The sequence below is a fragment of the Sapajus apella genome, unplaced genomic scaffold (genome assembly GCF_009761245.1).
Source record: "Sapajus apella isolate SASKATOON/1434 unplaced genomic scaffold, GSC_monkey_1.0 scaffold66, whole genome shotgun sequence".
Taxonomy (NCBI): Eukaryota; Metazoa; Chordata; class Mammalia; order Primates; family Cebidae; genus Sapajus; species Sapajus apella.
Window position 1 is genome coordinate 9,337,993 of NW_022437006.1, and position 27,529 is coordinate 9,365,521.

At 37.7% G+C, this 27,529-nt stretch overlaps 1 protein-coding gene across 5 annotated transcripts in view; it reads left to right on the plus strand.

The window, feature by feature from the left end:
* ANO6 (anoctamin 6) overlaps positions 1-27,529 on the plus strand; it is a 189,717-nt gene that overhangs the window by 113,973 nt on the left and 48,215 nt on the right. For all 5 annotated transcript variants that reach the window (XM_032248381.1, XM_032248379.1, XM_032248383.1 and 2 more), the window contains 6 exons: positions 4,529-4,594; positions 5,549-5,836; positions 6,038-6,151; positions 7,876-7,991; positions 14,468-14,602; positions 25,530-25,635. In XM_032248381.1, the coding sequence (XP_032104272.1) occupies positions 4,529-4,594; positions 5,549-5,836; positions 6,038-6,151; positions 7,876-7,991; positions 14,468-14,602; positions 25,530-25,635 (825 nt within the window). The remainder of the gene's footprint in view (positions 1-4,528; positions 4,595-5,548; positions 5,837-6,037; positions 6,152-7,875; positions 7,992-14,467; positions 14,603-25,529; positions 25,636-27,529) is intronic.

Here is a 27,529-nt window from a genome sequence, read left to right on the forward strand (position 1 = left end):
AGTGAGGGCAGTAATTGAACAGCAGGCTGGGCCATGGGAGGACTTAATATTCTTAAGAATGGGAAACACTTGAGGTGTTTTTTGGCAGAGGAGTAAAAGCAATGAAGAGAAAAACAGGAAGTATTGCCAAAGTAAGTTCAAGAAGAGATGAAAAGGATGGACTTCTGATACCAAGAAGGGAGGTGGTGCCCAGCTATTGATAGATAGAAAGAGACCGGCAGGAGTTTCCAGGGTGTGGCTGCCCTTTTCTCTGTAAGCAAGGAGGCGAGGTCACCTGCAGAGCATGCTGGGCTGAAAGTTAGGTATTGAGTGAAGGAGTACCTGAAAAGTTTGGAATAGCTCCCTGGTGGATAGCTAGGGGCCAGGAAGGAGGCAGCCCAACTGTTAGGGGAACCATGAATTCATAATAAGGCCATTGAACAGAGTTACATGATTTTTTCCCTACCAGTGCTTAATTGTTAAAGTACCCATCAAGCCACGGGAGAAGACCCTCTTCTGACTGATTCTCCTGCTCTTCTAAAGAGAAGGACATTTATCTCTAAGACCTAAAATCCTTGGGCCTGAGCTTTCACGTGCTAAGTGAAATTCATAGCTGAATTTTAGAGGATACTAAAGACACAGGCATGGATCCTGCTATGGCCTGCTAGTGAGACCGTCTGGGTTGCCCTTTGTACAGCCTCAGGGCAAGTCATCTCCCCTGAAGGAAAGAATGTCACAGTGTCTGGTCCTTTCAGAATACTCCCTCCCTCTGCTGTACCGTGTTTTAGGTTTGGGGCTAACATGTTTTCCCTAGTTTGTGGCCACTTGGTTAGTCAGGATTCTTGCTTACCAGCATCAGCAATGAGCTGTAATTTAAGCAGATCAGGAGTGTATCAGAAAAATGTTAGAGAATCCACAGATTCTCCTGAAGGGTTAGATAAATAAGCTTAGAGATAGGCAGCCAGAAGCAGTTCCCAAATCCTGTTGGAGGAGAAAAAGCACGGTTGCTGTCCTGGGCACAGGGCTGCTGCCAGCACCGCTGGCACCACTGACTAGCAGTAGTTATGGAAAGCTCCTGCCGTAACCTCTGCCATCTCTGGAACTGGCATTGGCTCCCTCAGCCACCCTAGAATGTATTCTGCTTGGCCTGGCTTTTTTGCATTTGGAGCCTGGAGCCAGGTAATCTGGTTGACAGGGCCTAGCTCAAGTGCCAGTAGCTAAGTTTCATGGGAGACCAGGAAAAGGAGTGTCTGTGTTTTTGTCTGCTATAGTGGATGTGGGCTCTGGTAGGAGTTTAAAACGGGAGGACATAAAGAATGGCAGATGTCCATTACAGTGCCAGAAAGCAGATGAATACATGTTTGAGTAATTCTGTATTGGGAGAAAGTCTTAGGTTACTGGACCCTAAGTTTCTCTATAATTCCTCTGTAGCAGACTATTTTAAATTCTTCTTTCAGCAATCAGCACTTTGCAGGATGCCTGCAAAATAGAAGACACTCAAGAAATGTTTGTAAATAAACTAATGCTAGCTGAGAATTCTATTCTTTCACAAATATGTATTAGGCATTGTATTAATTTTCACATTGCTATAAAGAACTACCTGAGACTGGGTAATTTATAAAGAAAAGAGGTTTAATTGGCTCACAGTTCTGCAGGCTGTATAGAAAGCATGACTGGGGAGGCCTCAGGAACTTTCCAATCATGGCAGAGGCAGAGAGAAAGAAGTCACATCTTACATGTCTGGAGCAGGAGGATGAGAGCAAAGGGGAGATGCTAAACGCTTTTAAACAACCAGATCTCATGAGAACTCACTATCACCAGAACAGGAAGTGGGGAAGTCCCCTACTCCCCCCATGATCCAGTCATCTCCCATCAGGCCCCTCGCCCAGCATTGGGGATGACATTTCGACACGAGATTTGGACAAAGACACAAATCAAAACCATGTCAGGCATACACTGATGAGCACTATCTGTGGGATCAATGCTTTACCCAATATAAAGAAAGAGGTAATCTATCAGGAATAAGGACTGGGCTCCTATGTAAGAATCAAAATGTGAGAATTAAGATTTAGAGGGAAGAAGTACTGCTTAGATAAGAAATAGAATGAATCTGAGTCAACTTCCCAAGTTCAAGTTGCAAATATGGTGGGTCAGGGGTAGAAAGTGCTGAAGAACTTCTCAAGATGAATTGCAGAGATGGCAGTGATGGGAACACCTAGAGGGGACAGTCATTTGTGGGGAGCAGAATAGACAAGCTGTACTTCAAACTCTCCTTACCCTTATCTGAGTGGGGCATTTCTAGGCCATTTGCTTCTTTTTAGGGAAGTTATACCACTTGCTGGTTTTTCTCTGTTATTCTATTGTACGTTTAAATTGCAACAAACAGTTAAATGTACTATATCTGTATAGCTCTTAGAATAGTGTCTGGCATATTTTAAGTACTATATAACCATTTATTAAAGATATAACAATAAAGCAATATCCTTTTTCTGATACTTCAACACAATACATCAGGGATTCCATTTGGACTCAGATTTAGCCAAATACCAGGTATATTTTTTCACTTTTTAACCTTTGGTCTTTTTTCTGCAGTTTTACCCTCTTTTAGTTTATGGGGTGTTTTTTGTGTTCTAGGTCCTGTGCATAGCACAGCAGCTCATCCCCACCTCTGTCCCTTCTGAATGGGCAGATCATGAGTACTCCCTGGGTAAAGTACCTGACAGCCAGACCCACTAAATGATCTCCACCTAGACCTAGCAGTTCCCCTCTATTTTGTTAACTGCTGAAGTGTAAATATTTCACCCAGCTTCTTCAGCTGTCTTCAGTGGAAGGCTTGCTCCAAGTTACCTCTTGTCACTATTAGAAATGGAAATTCTAGTTCATGTGCTTTATGTAGTTTAAATCATATCTTCACAACATGCTAAAAAGGAAACAGGTGGGTTTTCTTAATTCTACAGATCTAGAAAATAAGGCATAGAGAGTTTAATTTTCTTGTCATGGGTCATAGAGCTGATGAGTAATGAAATCAGACTTTGAACCCAGGAAGTGTGTGTTACAGAGATTTGGGCAAAGACATAAATCAAAACCATGTCAGGCATATACTGATGAACACTGTCTGTGGGATCAAGATGCTTTACGCAGTAATAAAGAGGTAATCAGGAATAAGGAGTGGGCTCCTATGTAAGATCAAAATATGAGAATTAGGATTTAGAAAGAAGTAGTACTGCTTAGATAAGAAGTAGAATGAATCTGAGTCAACTTCCCAAGTTCAAGTTGAGAATATGGTGGGTCAGGGGTAGACCTGGCGGGTTAGTCCATTTTGTGCTGCTAACAGAACTAATTTCAGTTCTTTATAAATTAGTCTGTGGCATTAGAATTCATAGTTCTGTAGGCTGGGAAGTCTGAGATCAAGGGGACTGGTATCAGTTGAGGACTTTCTTGCTGTGTCATCCCATGGTGAGGGGGAGAATGAGAGAGAGAGGTGCCAGGGAGGAGGAACGGGGAGAAACAAAAACAGGGTTAGTTAGAAACAAAAGGGGGCCAAACTTTTATAAGGAGCCCATTCCATGGTAATGAACCCCATCCTGTGATAATGTCATTAATTTGTTAAGTCTGCCCTTGTGGCCTCGTCACCCCTCAGTAGTCCCCACCTCCCAACACTGTTGCATTGGAGATTCAGTTTCTAAATGATTTTGGGGGGATATATTTAAACCACAGCAGGTTGTGTTCTTAACCTCTGTGTCTACTCATTTTCTTCAGTATAAACTGTTTTGTCATGAAAAGCATTCTTTTTAAAAGGTCAAACAAGTCTCCATCTTTACATGCTTCCCTTACAACTTTGGGCACAGCTTGGCAAAAGCCTAGGCATCTAGAATTTAATATCCATAAGTATAGTTTATTCTGTATCTTTTGAAATGTCCATATAATATAAACATATTACCAATTATTTAGTTCCCTATTTTTATAGATTCAGACATTTATAGCTTCACAAACATTTCAGTCTTGCAGAGAGAAAAAAATTACATGAATTTTGCCAAAATTGCCTATGTTGTTTTATTGAATTTGGTCAAGGTATGCAGGGATGACACATACACATCCAGTATACACATCCAGTATTTGAACCATTTGAATGTCTGGTATGGAAATCAAATTTTTAAAATGTAGGATCTTCAACTCTGAGAACTGTTATCAGTGAATAGGACTCAGAAAGCTCCATTTGTATGCTTTCGTGAGCCAAAAAGTCCCTGGGTTTGTGTCAAAACAGGATACTATGATTTACCTCAGATGATTGAAACCCCACCAGGACAGCCAAGGGCCTTCCAGGGTGCCCAGGGCATCGAAGTACCCTCCACGTTATTCTCAGGGATCCAACGCTTACAGGTCGCCAGCAGCAAGAGCCACTTCATTGCTTCTCTTCCATTTGGGGCTGATGCATTTCTTTTTCAGGTCCACACTAGTTTGGTTTTGTTATTAATATATTTTTTAAAAACGCCTTTTTCTGCCTTTGGTAAACTAAAGGTCTAACACATGTTCCAATTTCTTTTGACAGAGAAAAAGACAAGCATACGAATCTAACCTTATCTGTCATGGCCTGCAGTTAGAAGCAACAAGATCAGTAAGTACTGGTCCCTTTTCAGGCCTTGACTGACCACTGTTCTTGGGCAGCTTCCATTTGTAGTACTGGGGTGACATTGGAAACACACAGCCCTGGCCACATTTTAGTCATAGACTGGGAGAGGAGTCAATCAAAATCTGCATTGTATAGAATATATTGTTTTTTTCTGATCAAAACCAGCAGATCTTTTTTAATAGCCAACAAATTTTATAATGAATGCATGTATGAATGATTATTTTCTTCCTTTAAGAAACTTTTAAAAGCTTTTTTATTAGACAAAAAATAGTTTATGATTAAAAAATTAGAAAAATTCTTATAAAGAAAATAAATCTGTATCTTAATTATCCATAAATAATTTTGCAGTCCTTCTGAGCTGTTTTTCTCAAAAATATATATATACATTTTTTTCTCTTTCAAAAAGAATTACCACCTCACAGTTTTATAATTTGCTTTTTCCCTTTAATATATGGCAAATGCATTTATGTCAATAAATGTAATTCCTTGACATTTTTAACAGCCACATAACATATTGAACAGATAGTAAGCAGTTCGAGATTTAGAAAATTAAAAATTTTTCATTATGATAGCACTACAATGAATATTCTAGTTTTTTACTATAATTTTTCAATAATTTTTTACTGTAATTTTTCAATAATTTGGGTAGAGTGATAGACAAATAAGTTTGGTTTTATTCATTTTATAAATTATTTTCATAGTTTTATGAAAGAACTGTGATGATTTGAATTACTTAATGATTCAAACCAAGAAATTGTTTTTAAGGCAAAAATTTATGATGGCTTGCAAATCTGTTTTTATTGTTATCTTCACTTGTACTGGTGTTCTCTATGTATTTTTAAAAAGTTAACCAACAACATAAGAAAAATCTATGTGTTTTAAAATTGTGAAAATAGTTGGTTTGGTTTCTTGTTATGTGTGTTTATTTTTCCAATATAGGTTTTGGATGACAAGCTTGTATTTGTAAAAGTACATGCACCATGGGAGGTGTTATGTACATATGCTGAGGTAATGCACATCAAATTGCCTCTGAAACCCAATGATCTGAAAAACCGGTCCTCAGCCTTTGGTACGCTCAACTGGTTTACCAAAGTCCTCAGTGTAGATGAAAGCATCATCAAGCCAGAGCAAGAGTTTTTCACTGCCCCATTTGAGAAGAACCGGATGAATGATTTTTACATTGTTGATAGAGATTCTTTCTTCAATCCAGCCACCAGAAGCCGCATTGTAAGTCTAAACCAAATTTAGTTGCTGTCTTGAGGTAATTTGGAACCTGCTGTTTTGTGGTTTAGTTGGTTTAGTTTTATTTTTAAAAACTGCACAGAAAGGAAAGAAATGTGCCAGTGGATTCGTGTTACAGTAGTAAATAATGATTGGATTGGTTAGTTACACTGTATAACCACATACTCTATTTTGGAATCTTTTTAGGTTTACTTCATCCTCTCTCGGGTCAAGTATCAAGTGATAAACAATGTTAGCAAGTTTGGGATCAACAGACTTGTAAACTCTGGGATCTACAAGGCAGCTTTCCCACTCCATGATGTAAGTTGAAAGACAAAAATAAACTGAAAGGCCTTCTGAATACTCTGATGTTGACAATAGCAAAGGGCTAACTTCCCTGACTGTAAGCTACTTCCTTAGTAAAATTAAGGGAAAATACTGCACGATTACAAGCTCGTTTAGGGTAAGAACCAGGTCTTCCATTCACAGATGGATCCCAGTCATAAAGATACTCAGTTTTAAAGGAGGGAATAAATGAATGGACAGTATCTCTCTTACCGTTAATGTCTAAAGCAGTATAGATTAGCAGTTAATCTGTGTTCGCATTTCTGGGACCAAAATGCCTGCTCTGCCACTTCCTACCTGGATGATCTTACAAAAGTCATTTAGTCTTTCTTCCTCCATTTCCTCGTCAATAAGCTGGGGATAAATTATTACCTACCTCATAGAGTTGTTAAGAGGATTAAATTAATCCATGTCAAATGTTAGTCCTTAACATATAATAAATACTATTATAAGTATTAGCTATTTTCATAATTACTGACAAGTGTTATTATCAACCAGAAAAGATTAGTTCTTTGTCAGCAAAATACATGTTAGACCTTCTCATTTATCATTTTCTGTAACATAGACTTTTCTTCCTCATCTGAGCTACCATTTTTAGACTGTCCCCTGGAATATCCCTGGGCTTTTAAAAAGGCATGTCAGGGTTGTTGTGACAATGGCAGTATCTCAGATTGTTGACATTTTTTTAAGGATTACATTCCGAGACTACAGCAACTCCTCAAATTCAAGAGTACTTCTCTAGCAGAGAGCATCTCTTATGAAATGAAATTTTTAAAATGTGACCACTGTAAATGCAGGGACATTATAACTAAAGCTGTTTAAACTCTGTCATTGAAATAAGCTAAATACTATATCATATTGTATTTGTCAGTCAGATAAACATTCACTATCAGTTTATCTGACTCTGTAAGACCAAAGAAAGCAAAGACTGAGATTGATAATTGCTTTTGTATGGTACATTTATTTGTGGATAGAGACAATATTGAAATATACTAAATAACATATTAAAACTAGGACTAAACAGTAGCTTGACACACATGATAAACTAGAGAACAGGGAGCTGGATGAAGTAAATGCTGACCCTAAAAGACCCAATGGAGCCATCCAGCCTGAGAGTCCATGTGTTTTACTTTTGTGCCTCACTGAATTTAGCTAATTGTGAATAGCAGGACATGAATTTTGAGACCACTTGCAAATAGCTGTCATGAATATTAATTTGGGATGCCAAGGTTCTACAGCAGTTGACATTTGCTCCTGGCCAGGTCTTTTCCACTAAAGCCTCTTCTAATTGCAGTGGTCCTGTATATTCAGGCTAACAATGGTCCCATGTAGTATTTGAGAGGGAGGTGGGTGAAGGTCAGGGCCTATGCCAAGATTTAGCTGGGTGGTAATCTGGTTTTAGTGCCAGAAGAAGAAAAATGAGTCAGGAAAAAAGGCAACTGAATTTAAGCAGGAAGTTATACACTTAGCTTATTCAAGAAACAAAACTTCATCCCTGCCCACATTCACAAATGACCACCAAGGAGGGCAAGTACCATGCCTGCTTCAGAATCACTAAACACTAGATGGTATTTCCACTCCTTCCAGCAGATGAGGACCTCTTATTCACAACTGACTATCAAGTATTTGTATCACATTTAAGAAACAGATTTGTGAAAACATGATGATTATGGTGTTCACATTTCCTTTCTGTTTCACAGTGCAAATTCCGCCATCAGTCAGAGGATCCCAGCTGCCCTAATGAACGATACCTTCTGTACAGAGAATGGGCTCATCCTCGAAGCATATACAAAAAGCAGCCCTTGGATCTTATCAGGTGAGAGATTGTAGGGAGTACTCCGGGGGAGGCGCTCAGGGTGTTACCCCCGTAGCAGCTGAATGTGACAGTACTCAAAGACTCTTGCTAGCTAGGGGAGCTAACCCAGAGTGCTGAGCTTCATTGGCCAGGGTTTTTATTGAGGCTTAATTATGTTGGCATGATTAATTGAATCACTACTTATGTGGCTCAATCTCCAGTATCATCCTCTCCCTGGAAGATGGACAGTAACATGTGGCTCAAAGCTCCAGTTCTCCAATCACATGGTTGATCTTTCTGGCATGGCCAGCCCCCACCCTGAGTCATCTCATTAGCACAAACTCTCTAGGGGCACACCATGAGTCACTTCACTGGCATAAACTATCAGGCATAGTCCAAGGGTCCCACCGTGAATAAAAAGGCACTGTTAACTCAGGAAGTTCCAAGGGTTTAGAGGTTACCCCTCCTCTCCCCCACCCATCCCAGGAACTGGGATGCAGACCCACCAAATTCTGTATTGCACAGAAATAAATGTTAGATGTAGCTTCTATTATATGGTAAGACATATACATTTTTACTTTTTTTTCTCTGTCTGCTACTAGGTTCTATTTCATTGTATCTAACAAGATACAATGACTATCTCAAGAGTTTTTCCTCCCAGGGTACCATGTTGGTTTTCTTCCAGAAGCTTACATTGTTTGGGCAGGGCCAAAGATATTGGCTTGTGGGAGATAGGCCAAGAACACACAAACAAGCCAACAGAATTCCTGACTGAAGTGAAGAAAATAACAGACCGATAGGATGGGAGGGCAGAATGGGAAGTGAGTTGAGGGAGTTATATTTGAGGAGGTGACATTTAAGCTGAGACCATATAATGAAGAGGAGCCAGTACTTTGAGGACTTGAGAGAAGTCCTCCTAGGAGTAGGGGCAGCTTGTACTGTGGCCCTGAGATGCACACACATTTGGCAAGTTTGAGGAAACATCAAAGACCAGTGCTAGTGAGAAAGAGAATGTTAAGACACGAAGTTAGAGGGGTAGCAGGAGCACTGAAAAGAATTTAGACTTTAATTGCAGTGAGAAGCAGTTGTAATAGTTTAAATGTTTAAGTCATTGTATCCTGTTCACATTTTGCAAAGATAATGTGGAGAATGGATTATAAAGGGGCACAGGAAGTAAGGAGACCACTAGGTAGAAGGCTGTTCGAGTAAGCCAGGAAAGAGCCTGTGGGAGCAGATTTGGGATGTCTTTGGGGAGTCCAGTCAACATGACTTGTTTATGGATTGGATGTGGAGAGCGAAGAGGAGAGGAGAGTTAACCTCCTGTCTGCCTGGAGCCATGTACCTGTTCTTTTATGGTGTCTCAATGCCTCATGCATTTCACATCTACTTGGGAAAGCTACTAGATCTTAAAAGTGAGAGTTTTAAACAAATGAATAGTTTGTTTTGTTTTATATTTACCATGGGAAATTTCAACATATACAGAAATAGAGTATCATAGCAAGCCTGCATTCATCTGTCACCCAGCTCCAAAAATTATAAACTCATAGCTAATCTTGTTTCACTTTTACTCCTACTTCTTTCCCTCCCCACTCCCTACTCCACTGGATCATTTTGAAGCACATTCCAAATTTCATGGCATTTAAACATAACCAGAATACCCACTTTTGAAAAGGAAGGCGGCTGAGGTGGCTCAGTCCTCTAATCCTAGCATTTTAAGAAGCCAAGACAGGAGGATCGCTTGAGGCCAGGAGTTCAAGGCCAGCCTCAGCAAAATAGTAAGACCCAGTCTTTAAAAAGAAAAAATAATTAGCCAGGCATGGTGGCTCACACCTGTAGTCCCAGCTACTCAGGAGACTGAGACGGGAGGGTTGCTTGAGCCCAGGAGTTTGAGGCTGCAATGAACTGTGATTGTGCCACTGCACTCAAGGGCAACAGAGTAAGACCCTGTCTCAAAAAAAAAAAAATTGTTTTATTTAATATCATCAGATAATCAGGATTCAGATTTCCCTTATTGTCTGAAAAAACACTTAATGGTTTTGTAGTTCAAAGCAGGATCCAAATGTGGTTCAGAGGTTGCAGTTCATACAATCTCTCAAATTTCTTCTGGTCTCAGTTTCACTGTTTATTTCTTGTTTTCCTTGCCATTGTTGCAGGAATGTCTTGCATTCCCTATTTTGCTGATTTCATTCTCTCCTGTGGTGTTGTTGAACTTGTTCCTCTGTATTTGCTTTAACTAAGTAATTTGTGTATTTGCATTAGCTAAGTAATTGGATCCTCATCTAGAAGCTTAATCTGATTAAGGTTAGATTTTATATAAGAATACTTGATACATGGAGTTGGGTACTTATATCAGAAGGTATATAACTTCCAGTTGTCTCTTTTTTGTGATGATAGCAGCTATTAATGATTATTGCTTAGATTCATTATTTCTAAGGGATTTCATTTCATTATTTCATGTGGTCATACTCGGATTCCCTTCTCATTCATTTTTATCACCGGGATTACAGTCATGAAGAGGCACTTTCATTAACTCTTTACCCTGTAGAATAAGATTTTAAAAGGTATTTGTACATATGCAGATATTTTAGGTTGACATTCATGTGATGTTTCCATTTTATTAATTTCCTTTTATGTTAAACTATTAGCATCTGATGGCAGGGTTATGGGTTCTTAATCATTCTCTATGTGCTTTATTTTATTTTATTTTATTTTATTTTATTTGGCTCCTGATTATTTTAAATATATTTTGCTAGGGGAAATGCATTAAACTTTTTCCTGTCCCTGGTCTACATGTTCTTTCCCTTCATTGCTTTCCACTAGTAACCCCTTGAGAATTCAGGCTATTTAACCTCATCTATGGTTCCCAGGCAGTACAGAGGGAAAATGGGCTCTTTCCCAAAAAGTAAACCAAACTGGAAACAGCAACCTATGGGAAACAGACTTTGCACAGGTAAAAAGGTTGCCCTCCAAATTCCCATTTTTACCCCCAGAGTGATAAAGAAAATAGGATATTCACAAGACAAGGGCAGGATCCTATAAAAAAAGGATCATTGTGAGAATAAAATCTAGCTCTTGGAAACCAAAAATGTGATAAGACAGAAAAACACCAATAGAAGGCATTAGAAAATGAAGTTGAAGGAATTATGCAGAGCATAGAGCAAAACTTATGTAGAGATAGAAAAGGGGGAAAAGATTAAAAATTAGATCAGTCCAGGAGGTATAACATATAAATAATAGGAGTGTCAGAAACCAGAGGAGAAATAATGTGGGGAAGAAATCTGAGAAGTACTTCCAAAGAAGTATCTGAAGAACTGAACGTCATGAGTCTCTAGGTGGAAAGAGCCTGCTGAGTGCCCAGCCCAGAAGATGAAAATAGAGCCAGAGTCACTCCACCACGACAGCTCAGAATGCTGCGGATAAAGAGATCCTGCTAGCCTTTAGAAAGCAAAATGAAAAGAAAATCCTACAAAGGATCAAGACTCAATAGCACTGTACTTCTCAATAACACTACATACTCAAAGACAGCAGTAACTTCACATGTCTAAGGAAAGTTTGACCACATATATATAACTATATATGCTCAAACTGTTAAATGTGAAGAATTTTCACAGGTTGGATGTGCAAGGCAATGGAGAAGGTGCTCCACCAAGAAGGAAGACATAAGATTTAGTAAACAGGAAATGCTAACACAAGAGAGAGGGACATAGATTCCAGGTGATACAGTTTGGCAGCAGGCCTTGGAGAGTCATTAGTCAAGGTTGGAGGAGGCCTGAGGGCATTTATTCAAGGAGTTGAATAAATTCAAGGAGTTGAAACTGATAGATGATCTCATGTGTTTGAACCTACTGAGAAAGTTACAAATTAGGGAAGAGTCTGGGGTTGAATTGTTGATAAGTACAGAAAACTAAGCAAAGAACCTTCGAGACAATTATTAACTCTAGGGAAAATAAGACATTGGGCAGGGAGGAAAAAGTAATTATAGCAATGACTTGATTCAGCTGTGATCAGTGTTTGTAGAATCATAATAATGTAAAGCAAGAATATTGATCTAACCAAAAATTATAATGTAACTATGTCAAGATGATGGGAATAAAGATGTGGATGTGTAGATGAGGCAAGGGGTTGAAAGAGAGCTTAATCCTTATCTTCCAGAACAGAAAGTCAATAGGTGATACACAAAACTGAAAAGTCAATAAGCTGCACTTTTTGCATGTTCTTTAGAGATAGGGAAGCAAATATTGTAAGCATCAGCTATAAGAGTTTAAAGTGACTGTTTCTGGACAGCAGGAAATAGGGGAGGGGGCAGGGGACTGCTCCTTTTTATAACCAGCCTTCTAGAGCTATTAGACTATTTAATGACTGTATACTTGTAACTTTGATTTTAAAAATCAAAGCTAAATTTTGTTAAATTGATTTTAAGAGTTGGGAGGTGTTTGGCAGAGAGGGTCAATGATCAGAAAATACTGCATTTGAAGGAATCCTCATTATTTCCAGCTTTTCAGCAAGAACTGAGAGACAGATTTCCTTTTAAGATTTGAAAAAATCTTTCCGGCCTTGCCTGCAATGTAACAGGGATGCCATAGAAAGTATTGAACTCCTTGTCACAGTAAATAACCAAGAGAGACTGCCTGACCAGATCTCTGAATACAGCAGGATATTTTTATTATCGGAAGTTTGGACCAGTCAACTTCTAAGATTCTTTCCAATTCAAATATGGCATTTCCAGGATGGATGGCTGATGAAAACTTATTATAGAAAGCATAACCAAAAAGAGGCCAAAGTGTCTCAAACCCATAGGCAGACTTCTCTCCCGGGCTCTATGCTGAACCTGCCATTTGCCTGCCTTCTGTGAGTCAGACAGCAAAGCTCCAGGCATGTGAAGATCAGCACACTGTGTTCCTCCCATTTCCCAGTTCCATTTTCAGGTCTGTCTCAGCTCTTTCTTTTTCCCTGTGGATGTGACACATACCCAGGCCTGTGACCCATGGAGCTGGTCTCAGACGTGCTTTGTGAGTGCTGGTCCAGCCCAGGGATGTTCCTGTCTGAAGTCTCCCAGGACTCAGGTCTTGCTCAGAGCTAAGTCCCCGTGAAGATAAGACCAAGGAGTTCAGCCCAGCTCCATACTGAGCCTGAAGTTTCACGTAGGCCTCAGAGCTCTGTAAACCTCCTTGTTCTGCAGATCAAGATGAAGACAGAAATGAGTCAGTCTTAGGGAATGTCAGCAACAGCAGCAGTCACCTGAACCGTCTCTTCATTCCTAAACCCTCTTTCTGCCTAACTGTACTTGACTTCCCTTTCAGGAACAATTCTGGCACTCCTTCTTGGTCAACCTCCTTTCTTCTAATCTTGCCTACCTGACCTCTTCAGTTTTACCCCAGAGTATACTATTAATCGTTTTTTTAAACTTAGGAAAAAATAGAAGTGCTAGATATAAGAAATACAGGGTGATGGATTCCTCAATCATATGCATCCTCCCTTCTTTCACATAAGTTTGCAAAAAATTTGGTCAGAGAGACATTCCACTACAGATTAGTATTATTTTTTTCTTATTATTACAGTTGCCCCTTGAACAACGCAGGGATAGGGCACTGACAACCCACACACATACAGTTGAAAACCTGCATATAAATTTTGACTCCCCTAAAACTTAACAGTCTGCTGTTGACTGGAAACCTTATCAATAATATGAGCAGTCGATTAACATATATTTTGAATGTTATGTGTATTACATACTATATTCTTACAACAAAGTTAAGCTAGAGAAAAGAAAATGTTAAGAAAATCATAAGAAAGTAAGTGTACCATTCATTAAATGGAAATGGATCATCATAAAGGTCTTCATCCTTGTCTTCCCATTGAGTAGGCTGAGGAGGAGGAAAAAGAGGAGAGGTTATTCTTGCTGTTTCAGGGTTGACACGGGGAAGAGGTGGAGGAAGTGGAAGGGAGGCAAGAGAGGCAGGCACACTAGGTATATCTTTTATGGAAAAATAAAAATAAAAACCCACATTTAAGTGGACCTGTGCAGTTCAAACTTGTGTTGTTTAAGGGTCAGCTGAATTTGTGATTTACATTACATTCCCTCCAAGGAACTTCCCTAGTTAAGTAAAAGCAAATAACTGAGCAGATTGGTCATGTTCATTTATCTCATGCATATAAAGAACAGTCATTTGGAGAATGTGTAAAATAGTACTGGTCTTTACAAAGAATGATAGTTATACTCTGTATTTATTGCATAATCAGCATTTTTCTCTTCCTTGCTGTATTTTAATATACTTTCCACAGGCAAACCAGTGATAGTGATCGGTTCTTCTATGATGTGTAATATATTTTTTGTTTCATAGAAGAATTCAGGGTCTGCTATGAAAATGAATGTTTTAAGGGTGAATGGAGTCAGGTTTAAGCTTAAAGCCTCCTTTATTTAAAATCAAATTAATATTAGGATGAAGCTGCAGAGTAATGATTTGTATCTTCTAAAAATAATTTCTGTCTTTCTTCAGGAAATATTATGGAGAGAAGATTGGAATCTACTTTGCTTGGCTGGGCTATTACACTCAGATGCTTCTCCTGGCAGCAGTCGTAGGAGTGGCTTGCTTTCTCTACGGGTATCTTAATCAAGATAACTGTACATGGAGGTAACCTCTGTTTATTCCTTGTTGCCACGCTGAAAAGTTTATTAGACATAAAATTACTTTCATGGTCTTAAACTGTTTTGGTAAGACAAGACTGATTGCAGAACACGAATTGCTTGAGATGATATATCCCTTTTGTTCTGAGCGTAACTAAGTGAAATGGAAAAATTTTTTTCTTAGATAATCCAACCCAGTTTCTGACAGGAATATTACCCCTAGGAAACACTCCAATATTTTAAGACAGTATTTTGTTTGAAAAAGAAAGGAGGACTGGAGGCGGGAGGATTGCCCTTGAACTTTTGGCCTCCAGAGGAATGTACACTCAGCCCTGCAGATGTGAGCCAAAGGCAGCTCTGATTTCTTCAGGGTTTCACTAGGAAAATTGATGGGGGGTTTTGTTTTTTGTTTGTTTGTTTTAGAAATGATTTCTTAATATATACTAAAAAGTGCTTGTTTAGAAACTCAAACAATAGTTGTTATGGTTTTTACATTTAAAAAATAGTTCATACAGTGTTTAAGAAAATGTAATAAAAAATTAGTCTGTGCTGAGGTTGAAATTCAAACACCAGCTGCACTGTCTAAAGGGTCATATGTGGGTGCCAGAGCACTCTGAATTTCACCATCACTATTCTGAATGTTGTTATTAGACCTCTGCTTTTGGTGGTCTTAACTTCCACTGGGGATGCAGCACGGAAACAGGCCTTATCTCTTGATCATCTGGCCCCTATCCAGGTGCGACAGCTAGATCAAAATTACTGGGACCAGCAATGAGCTGATCACCAAATTTTTCAAGCCCCAAGCATGTCAGCCTACTCCTGAGGCAGGGTGCTTACATGGCAACCCTGATGGATAGACATAATTAATTACCCTTTGGTTTTTTAGCAGAGGATTCTAAGCATGTTGTACCTATTCTGGCTTCTTAGCTTGAAAGCTGCAGATGGTTTTTTGAAGTGCTGTTCCCCACCTCACTGAAAAAGAGTTTTGGACCAATGGCTGAATGTTGTTATCTTTTCTCTAAATTTGTCTTTGGCTTCTCTGTTGGTTTGTACATTGTTCTAGTAAAAAAAAAAAAAAAAAAAAAAAAAAATCTCAAAAATAAATTTCAAAATGGAAAAGTTGCATTTTTATAAGGTCCTCAGGGGCTGTTTTGTTATCTCATTTTATGAAGTCACCATTATAGTTACATCACATATTTCCTAGCATTTCACACAGATTAACTTGCAGAAAATTGAGGGAAATTCTTGGGGATATACTCCCTGTGCCCAAAACTATTTGGCTTTAATTATTTATGAGATATCTTTAAAATATATAAATTATAAACATTTTCAGTTAGCCTTATAGTTTCTATCAAATGCTTATTTAAAGCTTCTGCCCCTCTTTTTTCTTTTTATTTTTTTGAGATAAGAGTTTTGCTCTGTCACCTGGGCTGGCATGTGGTGGCATAATCTCGGCTCACTGCAACCTCTGCTCCTGGATTTAAGCAATTCTCCTGCCTCAGCCTCCCAAGTAGCTGGGATTACAGACGCCCACCACCACACCCAGCTAATTTTTGCATTTTTAGTAGATGCAGGGTTTCACTATATTGGCCAGGCTGGTCTCGAACTCCTGACCTTGTGATCCGCCCACCTAGGCTTCCGAAAATGCTGGGATTACAGGCATGAGCCACAGTGCCTGGCCCTTATGCCCCTTTTAAAATATAACAGCTATATATAGATATTTATATACCATAAAATGCCCTTTTTTAAAGTGTACAATTGAGATGTACCCCTTTCCCTTAGCCCTTGGCAACCACTAATCTATTTGCTTTCTGTTTCTAGGGATATGCCTATTCTGGACATTCAAGTATTTTAAATATTTTAAATGTTTTCTATTCTTGTGAATCCATTCAGTATGTAATAAAACTGAAAATATTAAAAATATGTAAACAGTTCAGGTGTTTTAAGTGCATTCACCAAGTTGTGATCACCACCATCTAATTCTAGAACATTTTTATTGTCTTCACAAGAAACTAGTACCCATTAGCACTCACTCCCTAATCTCTCTTTCCCTTGTCCCCTGGCAACCACCAATCTAATTCCTGTTTCTAGAGATTTTCTATGAACGTTTCATAAAAATGAAGCTGTACAGTATAACGCCTTCTGTGACTGTCTTCTTTCACTTCACTTACTGTTTTTGAGGTTCATTCATGTTGTAGCATGTATCAGTACTTCATTGCTTTTTGTGGCCAAATAATATTCCATTATATGAATAAACTGCATTGTTTATTCATTAATTGATGGATAGTTGGGTGTTTCTCCTCTGGCTATTGTGAATAATTCTGCTGTGAACATCCACGGACAAGTTTTTGTGGTGACACATGGTGTCACATCTCTTGAGAATATAACAAAGAATGGAATTGCTGGGATACACAGTAACTGTAGGTTTAACATTTTGAGGAACTGCCATAGTATTTTCCAAAATGACTGCATATCCACCTGCAATATATGAGGACTCTAATGTCTTCACATCCCCATCAGCATTTTTAAAAAATAGCCATTCTAGCTGATATGAAGTGGTATATCATTGCAGTTTTGACTGTTTCCTCCAATGCCTACTGATGGTGAGCATCTTCTCATGTGTTTTTCATTTGCATAGCTTCTTTGGAGAAACCTGTTCGTTCAAATCCTTTGCCTATTTTAATTGCGTTGTCTTTTTATTGTTGAGTTGTAAGCATTTTTTATATATTTGGGATAGAAGTCCCTTATTGGATATTGTCTCAGTCTCTTTGTGCTGCTATAATACAGTACCACAGACCAGGTAATTTGTAAAGAGTAGAAATTTATTTTTCATAGTTACAGAGGCTGGAAATTCCAAGATCAAGTTTCCGGCGTTTGGTGTCTGGTGAGGGTTGCATCCTCTGGAGGAGAGGAATGCTGTGTCTTCACATAGCAGAAGACAGAAGGGCAAGTGGGGAGAACCCCCTTCATCAACTGCTTTTGTAAGAGCACCTAATCCCATTCATGAGGGAAGAGCCCTCTTAGCCTAATCACCTGTTACAGTCTCCACCTCTTTAATACTACCACACTGGCAATAACTAAATTGGAAGAGACATTCAAACCATAGCAGATACATTGAAAATATTTTTTCTCATTCTATGGATTGTGTTTTCATTTTCTTAATAGTATCCTTTGAAGCAAAATTATTTTTAATTTTGATGACGTCTGGTTTACCTTTTATTCTGTTATTTGTGTTTTTGGTGTCGTATCTTAGAAACCATTCATAATCCAAAGTCATAAAGTATTTTCAACATTAATCTTCGAAGAGTTTTATGGATATAGGTCTATGATTTACTTTGAGTTAATTTTTGTAAATGTTATGAGATAGGGTCTTACTGTACCATTTTCCATGTGTATATCTGGGTGTACCAGCACCATTTTTGAAAAGACTATTCTTTGTTGAATTATCTTGGCACCCTTGTTAAAAAGCAGTTGGCCAGAAATTAAGGAGTTTGTTTATAGACTCTCACTTGTTTTCCATTGATCTACATGCCTGCATTTTTTGCAGGTACCACACTTTGTTGATCATTGTAACTTTGTAGTCAGTTTTGAAATTGGAAACTTCAAAATTTTGTTTTTCTTTTTCAAGATTGTTTTGGCTATTCTGGGTCTTTCGCATTTTCATGAGAATTTTAGGATCAGCTCATCTACTTTGGCAAAAAAAAAATGCAGCTGGGATTTTGATAAGAATAATGTTGTTTCCATAGGTCAGTTTGGAGAGTAGTGCCATATTAAGTCTTTTAATCTGTGAACACAAGATATCTTTTCATTTATTTAGGTCTTTCATTTCTATCAACAATATTTTATTCTTTCAATGTATAAGTCTTGTGCTTCTTTTTCCTCTTAAATTTATTCTAAGTACATTGTTCTTTTGATGCTATTATAAATTGTTTCCTTAATTTTTGGATTACCTATTGCTAGTGTATAGAAATGTAATTGCTTTTTGTATATTGATTTTGTGTGTGTGTGCTGCAACCTTGCTAAACTGGCTTATTTGCTCTAATTGTATTTTGAGTGGATTCGTTAGGATTTTTGTAAACAATGTCATGCCATCTGTGAACAGAAGTACTTTTACTTCTTCCTTTCCAATTTGGAGACCTTTATTTTTTCTTGCCTAGTTGTCTTGACTAGAACCTCCAATATAAAGATCTTAGGAGGAAAGCATTCAGCATGAGTGAGTTTTTCACTGATACTCTTTATCAGGTTGGGAAAGTTCTATTCCTAGTTTTTGAGTGTTTTTAATCGTGAAGGGTGTTGGATTTTGCCAGATGCTCCTTTTGTATCTGTTGACATTATCTTGTGTGTGGTTTTTGTTTGTTATTCTATTAATATGGTATATTACAAGGATTGCTGATTTTTGTGCATTGAATCATCCTTGCGTTCCTGGATAGATCCCACTTGGCCATTGTATGTGGTACTCATTATATGTTGCAGGATTTGGTTTTCTAGTATTTTATTGAAGAATTTTGCATCTGTATTTGCCAGAGATACTAGGTATCTAGTTTTCTTATGTTGTCTTTGTCTGGTTTTGGTATCAGCATAATACTATTGCATAGAATGAGTTGAGTATTTCCTCTTCTTTGTTTTTAAAAGAGTTTATGAAACATTGGTGTTAATTTTTCTTTAAATGGTAGATAGAATTCACCAGTGAAGCCATCTGACCCTGGGCTTTTCTTTGAAGAAATTTTTTTTTCTGTCAGTTCAATCTCTTTATTTGTTATAGGTCTATTCAAGTTTTCTTTTTTAGTTAGCTTAAGTAGTCCATAGTCCATATTTGTCTAGGAATTCATCCATTTTATCTAGGTTGTCTAATTTATTGCCTTATAATTATGCATAGTAATCCCTTATAATTCTTTTTATTTTTGCAAGAGTAACAGAAATGTTCCCCTTTTGTTTCTGATTTTAACCCATTGAGTCTTCTCTCCTTTTTTCTTGGTCAGCCTAAGTTTGCCAATTTTGTTATCTTTTCAAAGAACCAACTTTTGTTGATTTTTTTCTGTTACTTTAATGTCCTCTGTTTCATTTATTTCTGCTTCTGCCTTTTGATTTTAATATTTAGTTCATTTATATTTAATGTAATTACTCATGAAGTAGAAGTTACATCTGCCATTTTGCTGTTTGTTTAATATATGTCTTTTTGTCTCTTGTTTTTCTGTTCCTTCACTGCTTTTTTTGTGTGTTAAATAGATATTTCTAGTATGCCATTTTAATTCCATTGTTTTTTCTTGATCTTTATTTAGTTGCTTCCTTAGAGATTATAATTAACAACTTATTTTAAAATAATATATTTTGAATTAATGGCAACTTTAATTCCAAATAGTATATAAAAAATTCACTTTGGTGTTAATCTCTTTCTTCTCTGCTCCTTTGTGGTATCATCATCATGCAAATTACAACTTAATGCATTATAAGCTCACCAAGTTTCATAACTGTTGCTTTGTGTCTTTTAAATAAAATAGAAGAAAATGGTTACATATAAAAATATACTACTTTTCATATTTCTATATGTAGTTAGCTCTATTACTGCTTTTGATTTCTTCAGTGGGATTAGAGTTACTATCAAGTGTCTATTTATGACTGAAGGACATGCTTAGTATAGGTTAAGCATTCGTTGTCTACAATGCTTGGGACCAGAAGCATTGCAGATTTCAGATTATTTTCAGATTTTGGAAAATTTGCATTACACTTACGATTTGAGCATTTCAAATCCAAAATGTTTCAGTGAGCATTTTCCTTGAGTATTATGTCAACACTTGAAACGTTTTAGATTTTGGAGCCTTTCAGATTCAGGTTTTTGGATTAAAGGTGTTCAATCTGTGTTTCTAGTAAGGCAAGTAATATGGTTTGGCTATGTCCTCACCCAAATCTCATGTAGAATTGTAGACCCCATAATTCCCACATGTTATGGGAGGGCCCTGCTGGGAGATAATTGAATCATGGGGGAAGTTCCCCCATATTGTTCTCAAGGTAGTGAATAAGTCCCACAAGATGTGATGGTTTTATAAGGGGGAACCTTTTTCACTTTGCTCTTATTATCTCTTTCCTGCCGCTATGTAAGACATGCCTTTTGCCTTCTACCATGATTGTGAGCCCTTCCCAGACATGTGGAACTGTGAGTCCATTAAACCTTTTTTTCTTTATAAATGAACCAGTATCAGGTATATCTTTATCAGTAGTGTGAAAACAGACTAATACAGCAGGTCTTTGCCAACAACAGAGTCTTTCAGATTTTCTTTATCTGGGGATGCCCTAATTTCTCCATTTTTGAAGGATGGGTTTGCTAGATATAGAATACGTGGTCGACAGTCTTTATTTCAGCACTTTCAATATATCATCCTATTGCCTCTGGCCTCCATGGTTTCTGTGAAAACCTAGCTGTTAATCTTACTGAGGACCCTTTGTATGTGATGAATCACTTTCTCTTTCTACTGTCATTATTCTTTGCCATGTCTCCTTTGTCTTCATCTTTTGACACTTTGAATATGATACTACTAGGTTTAGATCTCTTTGCGCTTATCCTAAATGGAATTTATTGAGTTTCCTGGATGTGCAAAATAGTGTTTTTATTAAATGTGGGAAGTTTTCAGCCATTGATTTTTCAAATATTATTTGTTTCTTTCTCTCCTTTTCTATCTGGGACTTCTATAATGTATGTGTTGGTATATTTGATGGTGCCCCACTAATTTCTGAGACTGTGTTCCTTCATCGTCATCCCTTTGTCTTTCCATTTCTGACTGGATAATCTTTTTTTTTTTTTTTTGAGATGGAGTTTCACTCTTGTTGCCCATGCTGGAGTGCAATGGCATGACCTCAGCTCACTGCAACCTCTGCCTCCCAGGTTCAAGCGATTCTTCTGCCTCAGCCTCCTGAGAAGCTGGGATTACAGACATGCACCACCATGCCCGGTTAATTTTTGGTATTTTTAGTAGAGACGGTTTTCATCATGTTGGTCAAGCTGGTCTCAAACCCCTGACCTCATGATCTGCCTGCCTCGGCCTCCCAAAGTGCTGGGATTACAGCTTTGAGCCACTGTGCCCGGCCAGACTGGATAATCTTAATAGACCTAGCTTTCAATTTGCTGATTCTTCTATTACGTATCTGCTGAAGAGCCCTTCTCATGAGTTGATTTCAGTTATTGTACTTTGCTAATTGGTTCTTTTTAATAATTCCAATCTCTATTGATATTTTCTTTCTTATGCTTCCTTTAATTCTTTAGGCAAGATTTCCTTTAGTTCTTCAAACATGTGTAATTGCTAAATACAAAATGTCTTCATCTAATAAATGCGGTCTCTGTGTGTCCGCAGGGACAGTTTTACTGACTGCTTTTTCCTCTCTGTGTTAGGACCATACGTCTCTGTTTCTTGATGTATCTAGAGATTTTACACTGAGAACTGGACATTTTAAGTATTATAATATAGCAAATCTGGAAATCAGATATTTCCGTTCTTCAGGATTTGTTGCTTCTGTTTATTATCATCACTGCTACTTCTTCCCTTTGTTCAGCTACTTTCTTGAACTACTTCTGTAAATTTTGTCTTTGTTATGTGTGGCCACTAAAGTCTGTGTTCAATAAGTTTTGCTGTTAGCTAATGATTGGATTAGCTGGTGATAGCATTAAATGCCTAGTACCAGTAATTTTCATTTATCTGCCTTTGCCTCATCGCTCTATTTGAGTAAACACATCAGGGAATGTGTTTAATGCTCTAGGAGGCAGTTTTCAGCTCTTCCTTAGCTTTTCCTTCTTGCCAATGCAGAACCTCAAAGTCAGCCAGAGGTGAGCAATTAAAGTTTTCTCAGGTCTTTCTTGTCCATGTGCACTGTCCTACACACGCATATGGCCTTCTGCAATCTCAGGAATATGTTGGAGCTTTTTTTTCTTTTATTTATTTATTTATTTTGAGATGGAGTCTCACTCTGTCACCCAGGCTGGAGTGCAGTGGTGCGATCCTGGCTCACTACAACCTCCACCTCCCAGGTTTAAGCAATTCCCTGCCTTAGCCTCCCAAGTAGCTGGGATTACAGGCGCTAACCATCATGCCAGGCTAATTTTTGTATTTTTTAGTAGAGATGGGTTTCACCATCTTGGCCAGGCTGGTCTGGAACTCCTGACCTGGTAATCCACCCACCTCAGCCTCCGAAAGTGCTGGGATTACAGGCGTGAGCCACCATGCGTGGCCTATATTGGAGCTTTTTAGAGCCCCCTGTGCACATCTTATTTCCTAATTTTTCCTTTTAAGTTCTTTGGTTAACCTCTTGTTAACCTCTACTGGTATCACTGCCTCAGGGAGCTACAATATGAAATAATTCTTTCCAGTTGCTTTCAACAGACACTTTGGTGATGGTGCTGTTTGCACAGTATGAGCTCTGAGTATGAGGTTTAAAAACAGTGACAAACCCTGAGCATGGAGCTTTTCAGGGGAGTTGCTAGACAGGTCAAATAGTTAAGACTTCTCTGAGGATGGGGTTTTGGGGTAGCTTTAGACTACTTCCCCTTTCAGTGGGTGCTAGGCTGCTATTTTTCACAGCTTCTATAGTTATAAGGCTGTTGGTTTTTAAGGCTACCATGAAGCTAGGGAGATGGGGATGGAAATCAGTCAGGTTAAAATGCCACAGGGCTCAGCATTCTTGTAGAGATTTAGCCAGTTTTCCTCAAATAAATGTTCCTCAGATGACATCAAGCACTTAGTTAATTTCCAGAGTTCTGCAAAGGCTGACTTTGACAGTTTTTTATGGAGGGAGAGCGTTTTCCAAGATCTTTACTCAGCTATTCTAAGAATGTTTCCCATGCCTATTTGTTTTTACTTAGTTATTTGCAAGACCACCTAACTGCACAACTCCCATTCTAGTCATATACAAGTCTATCTGAATGGCCGCTCCTAGAGGGAGCAGTATGCAATGTTACTTGGGTGTTTTTGTTTTTGTTTGGTTTTTTTTTTTTTTTTTTTTTTTTTTTTTTTTTTTTTTTTTTTTTTTTGCTATTAACTGTAGGAGTTCTTTAAATACTCTAACAAATAATCCTTTGTCATTTTTATGTCTGCAAATCTTTTACCAATTTGTGGCTTATATTTTTCTCTCTTTAATATTATTTTTAATGGCATTCTTTTAAAATATCTTGAATGTATCAATATTTTTCTTTGCGGTTTATGCTTTTTGGTTTTTTGTTTATGAGATTCTCCTTACTCTAAGGTTATCTACATTTTTTTTTTTTCTAACAAGTTGGTACGTTGGCATTCTCATTTTCTACCTGGAATTGATTTGTATAAAATATGATCAGAGGTTCAATTTTATATTTGTTCATATGGATATCCTGTTGTACCAGACCCATTTGATTGAAATATTAGTTGTCGTTTTACTAATTTGCTTAGCCAGCTCTGGTATAAGTCAGTTTTTATATAGGCAAGAGGTCTGTTTCTGACCTCTTTATTTTCTTCTGTTGATCAGTTTTTCTTAACCTCTCCCATAATGCCTTTGTCTTCAGAAATATTTTGACTGTTCTGAGCCTTTGCTCTTCCACTGAATTGATAGATTAAATGGAAGATAACTGATATCTTTAAATATTGATAAACTGTGAATATGACAGTGTAGGTCTTCTTCACTGCCTTTCAGAAAAATTCTGTTTTCTCCATATAAATCTTAACATATTTTTAATTAGATTTATTCCTGTACACTTTATATTTTTTACACTATTGAAATGATATTTTTTGAATTATATCCTGGCAGGGTGCAGTGGTTCACGCCTGTAATCCCACCACTTTGGGAGGCCAAGGCGGGTGGATCATGAGGTCAAAAGATCAAGACCATCCTAGCCAACATAGTGAAACCTATCTCTACTAAAAATACAAAAATTAGCTGGGCATGATGGTACATATCTGTAATCTCAGCTACTCGGGAGGCTGAGGCAGGAGAATCGCTTGAACCAGGGAGTCAGAGGTTGCAGTGAGCCGACATCACGCCACTGCACTCCAGCCTGGCAACAGAGCAAGACTCTGTCTCAAAAAATCCCCCAAAAAACAAAAAAAAAGTATTATTCCCTAACGATTGCAGGTATATGGGGACATAATCCTTTTTTGTGTCCCTGTGTATATTTTGTATACTGATTTTGCATCCAGAAAACTTTACTCAATTTATTTTTGTTTTGGTTTCTGAGGCAGTGTCTTACTCTGTCATCCAGGCTGGAGTGCAGTGGCATGATCTCAGCTCACTGCAATCTCCACCTCCCAGATTCAAATGATTCTCTTGCCTCAACCTCCTGAGTAGCTGGGATTACAGGCGTGCACCACCATGCTCAGCTAATTTTTGTTGTTGTTGTTTTTTTTTTCTTTTTTTTTTCAGTAGAGGAGGGGTTTGCCATGTTGGCCAGGCTGGTCTTGAACTCTTGACCTCAAGTGATCCACCCGCCTCAGACTCTCAAAGTGCTGGGATTTGCTTAGCCAGCTCTGGCATAAGTCAGTTTTTATACAGGTGTCAGCCACTGTGCCTTGCATTTACTCAACTTATTAATTCTAATAATTTATCTTTAGACTCTATTGAGTCATCTATATACATAATCATGTAATCTGTTAGTAATAACAGTTCTGTTTTTCCTGGCCTATCCTTATGGCCTTATTTTACTTGACATACGATGCTGGTAGACACCTCCAGCTGAACAGAAACAGTAATAGCAGAATCTTTTGCTTTATTCCTGATCTAAAGAAAATACTTTCAGCATTTTACCATTTAGTATGATTTTTTAATGAGTTTTATGTAACAAGCCTTTATCAGGTTAATGAAGTTTACTTCTGTTTCTAGTTTCACAAGATTAGTTTTTCCCTTATTATGAATGGATATTGGATTTTATCACACTGCTTTGAATTGATCAAATGTTTTTAAATTAAGTTTTATTTCTCTCTTTTTAGCAAAGAAGTTTGTCATCCTGATATTGGCGGCAAGATCATAATGTGTCCTCAGTGTGATAAGCATTGTCCATTCTGGAAACTCAATATTACTTGCGAGTCTTCAAAGGTAATTTTTGCTATTCCCAATATTTCTACCTAATGAAAGATTTTTTTCTTCTAATGATAATTTAGATATAACATAGATACTGTATTTTTTCTTCTGAGGAATTCAAACAGATATTTTTCAACTAACCTTTCAAACATTCTGGACATTAATATACAAAGTTTTATTCCTCTTTTACAAATAATAAAATTGCGATTTAAGACCTTAGATTAAATCTCATGGAGTGTCAGTGAGGCAATAGTGGAATCTAAACTATTTGAATATTTCAAGTAATCAAAGCAGAAATCTCAAACCCATTTTATCTTGTAAATCAATACTTTTAAATGGATTTACAGTAGTAAATTTACAGGTTGAGTATTCTTTATCTGAAATGCTTGGGATCCAAAGTGTTTTAGATTTTGGAATTTGGAGTATTTGCCTTGGCCTTACTGGTTGAGCATACTTAATCCAAAAATCCAAAATCTGAAATGCTGCCTTGAGCGTTTCCTTTGAACATTATGTCAGTACTTAAAAAGCTTTGGATTTGGGATACTCAACCTATGTAAGCATTTTTCTTAATTCAAGTAAGAGGAAACCTGAAATCTGTATTTCTATTTTTCCCCATTCAACATATGCCAAAACTATGCTTAGATTTTAAAGACCCTGATGGTCAGATTTAGACTATAACTATACATGAGGAGGGTTTTATATATGTGATAAAAGGTATTTGTCTTAAAACATTGCCCGAAAAACACATTAGGCTCTCCTTATATATGCAGATTGTCCTGAGCTTTATGACTTCTTAAAATTTGGAAGGTTTAGGATGAGCATCAAGAATAGAGGGAGCTTACTGAAAGCAGGCTAGAAACTCTGGACAGAAAGAAAGATGGTCAGCTTACTTCAGAGCATTTTTCTTACAGTTCTGACATAAGCTTTCCCCCGGTGATGATCTCTCTATCCCCTTGTTCTGCCTTGAGAGTTTAGGAATCATTAGTGGCTCTAGAACATTGTAGCCTACTCCATGTAAGTCCGATTTTAACAGAATGTATTACTGTTATAGTGATGACACTTTCTGTTTCATACTTTGCATAGTTCTTGTGGTTATCACTTTTGACACATACAACAACCCTATGAGATAGGCAGAACAGGCATTATCTCCATTTTACAGAGTAAAATACTGGAGGTCTGGGAGATCACAGAATCTGCCCAAAGTCACCCACCTAGTAACTGGAAAAGTCAGAAATTTTAACAAATCTGCATTTCTCTCCATTAACATATTCTTTGCCAGCTGACGGTATAAGCACATTACTTAGATCCAGCTCTGTGTTTGAAAAATTGTTTCACTACTTAGTTAAGCTGATTGCCAAGTGTTGTCAACAGATGGATTTTTACACTTAATTTAGAAATTAAGCCCCCTCTCCCAAACCAACACAAATTCTATAAATACCTGTTGTAGATCACATAGAGTAAAAGACTTGAAGCTAGTAAGAGGGAAGCTGCTTCTAGTGATACTGACTCATAGCCTAAAGGGCACTAGTTAGCTGCATCCCAAAGTACTGGCTTTAAGGCAGATGCATCTACGGAGGTGCAAGTGGAAGTTTCATTTTCCTTAAAAAGTTCTCCTTCACACTTCCCACACCCCCCCTTCTTTCTTTTGCTCCACCTACTCATCCTTAAGCACATGACTTTCAAATATGCCCCTATGCGCATTTTTTCATTGTTTTGAGAAAAAGATGAATGTTTCATTCTATTCCAGTTTTCCGAAGAATCCCTTGAGTCTTTTCAGAGTAGTTTATAAAGGGAAGGAAACAAAAGAATATGAGTAAGTGGCTGAAATGGAAAAAAAAAAAAAAAAGTTAGAAAAGAAAAAGCACTTTTTCTGGCTTTTCTGTTTGCAAATTATTTTTTTCCTTCATAC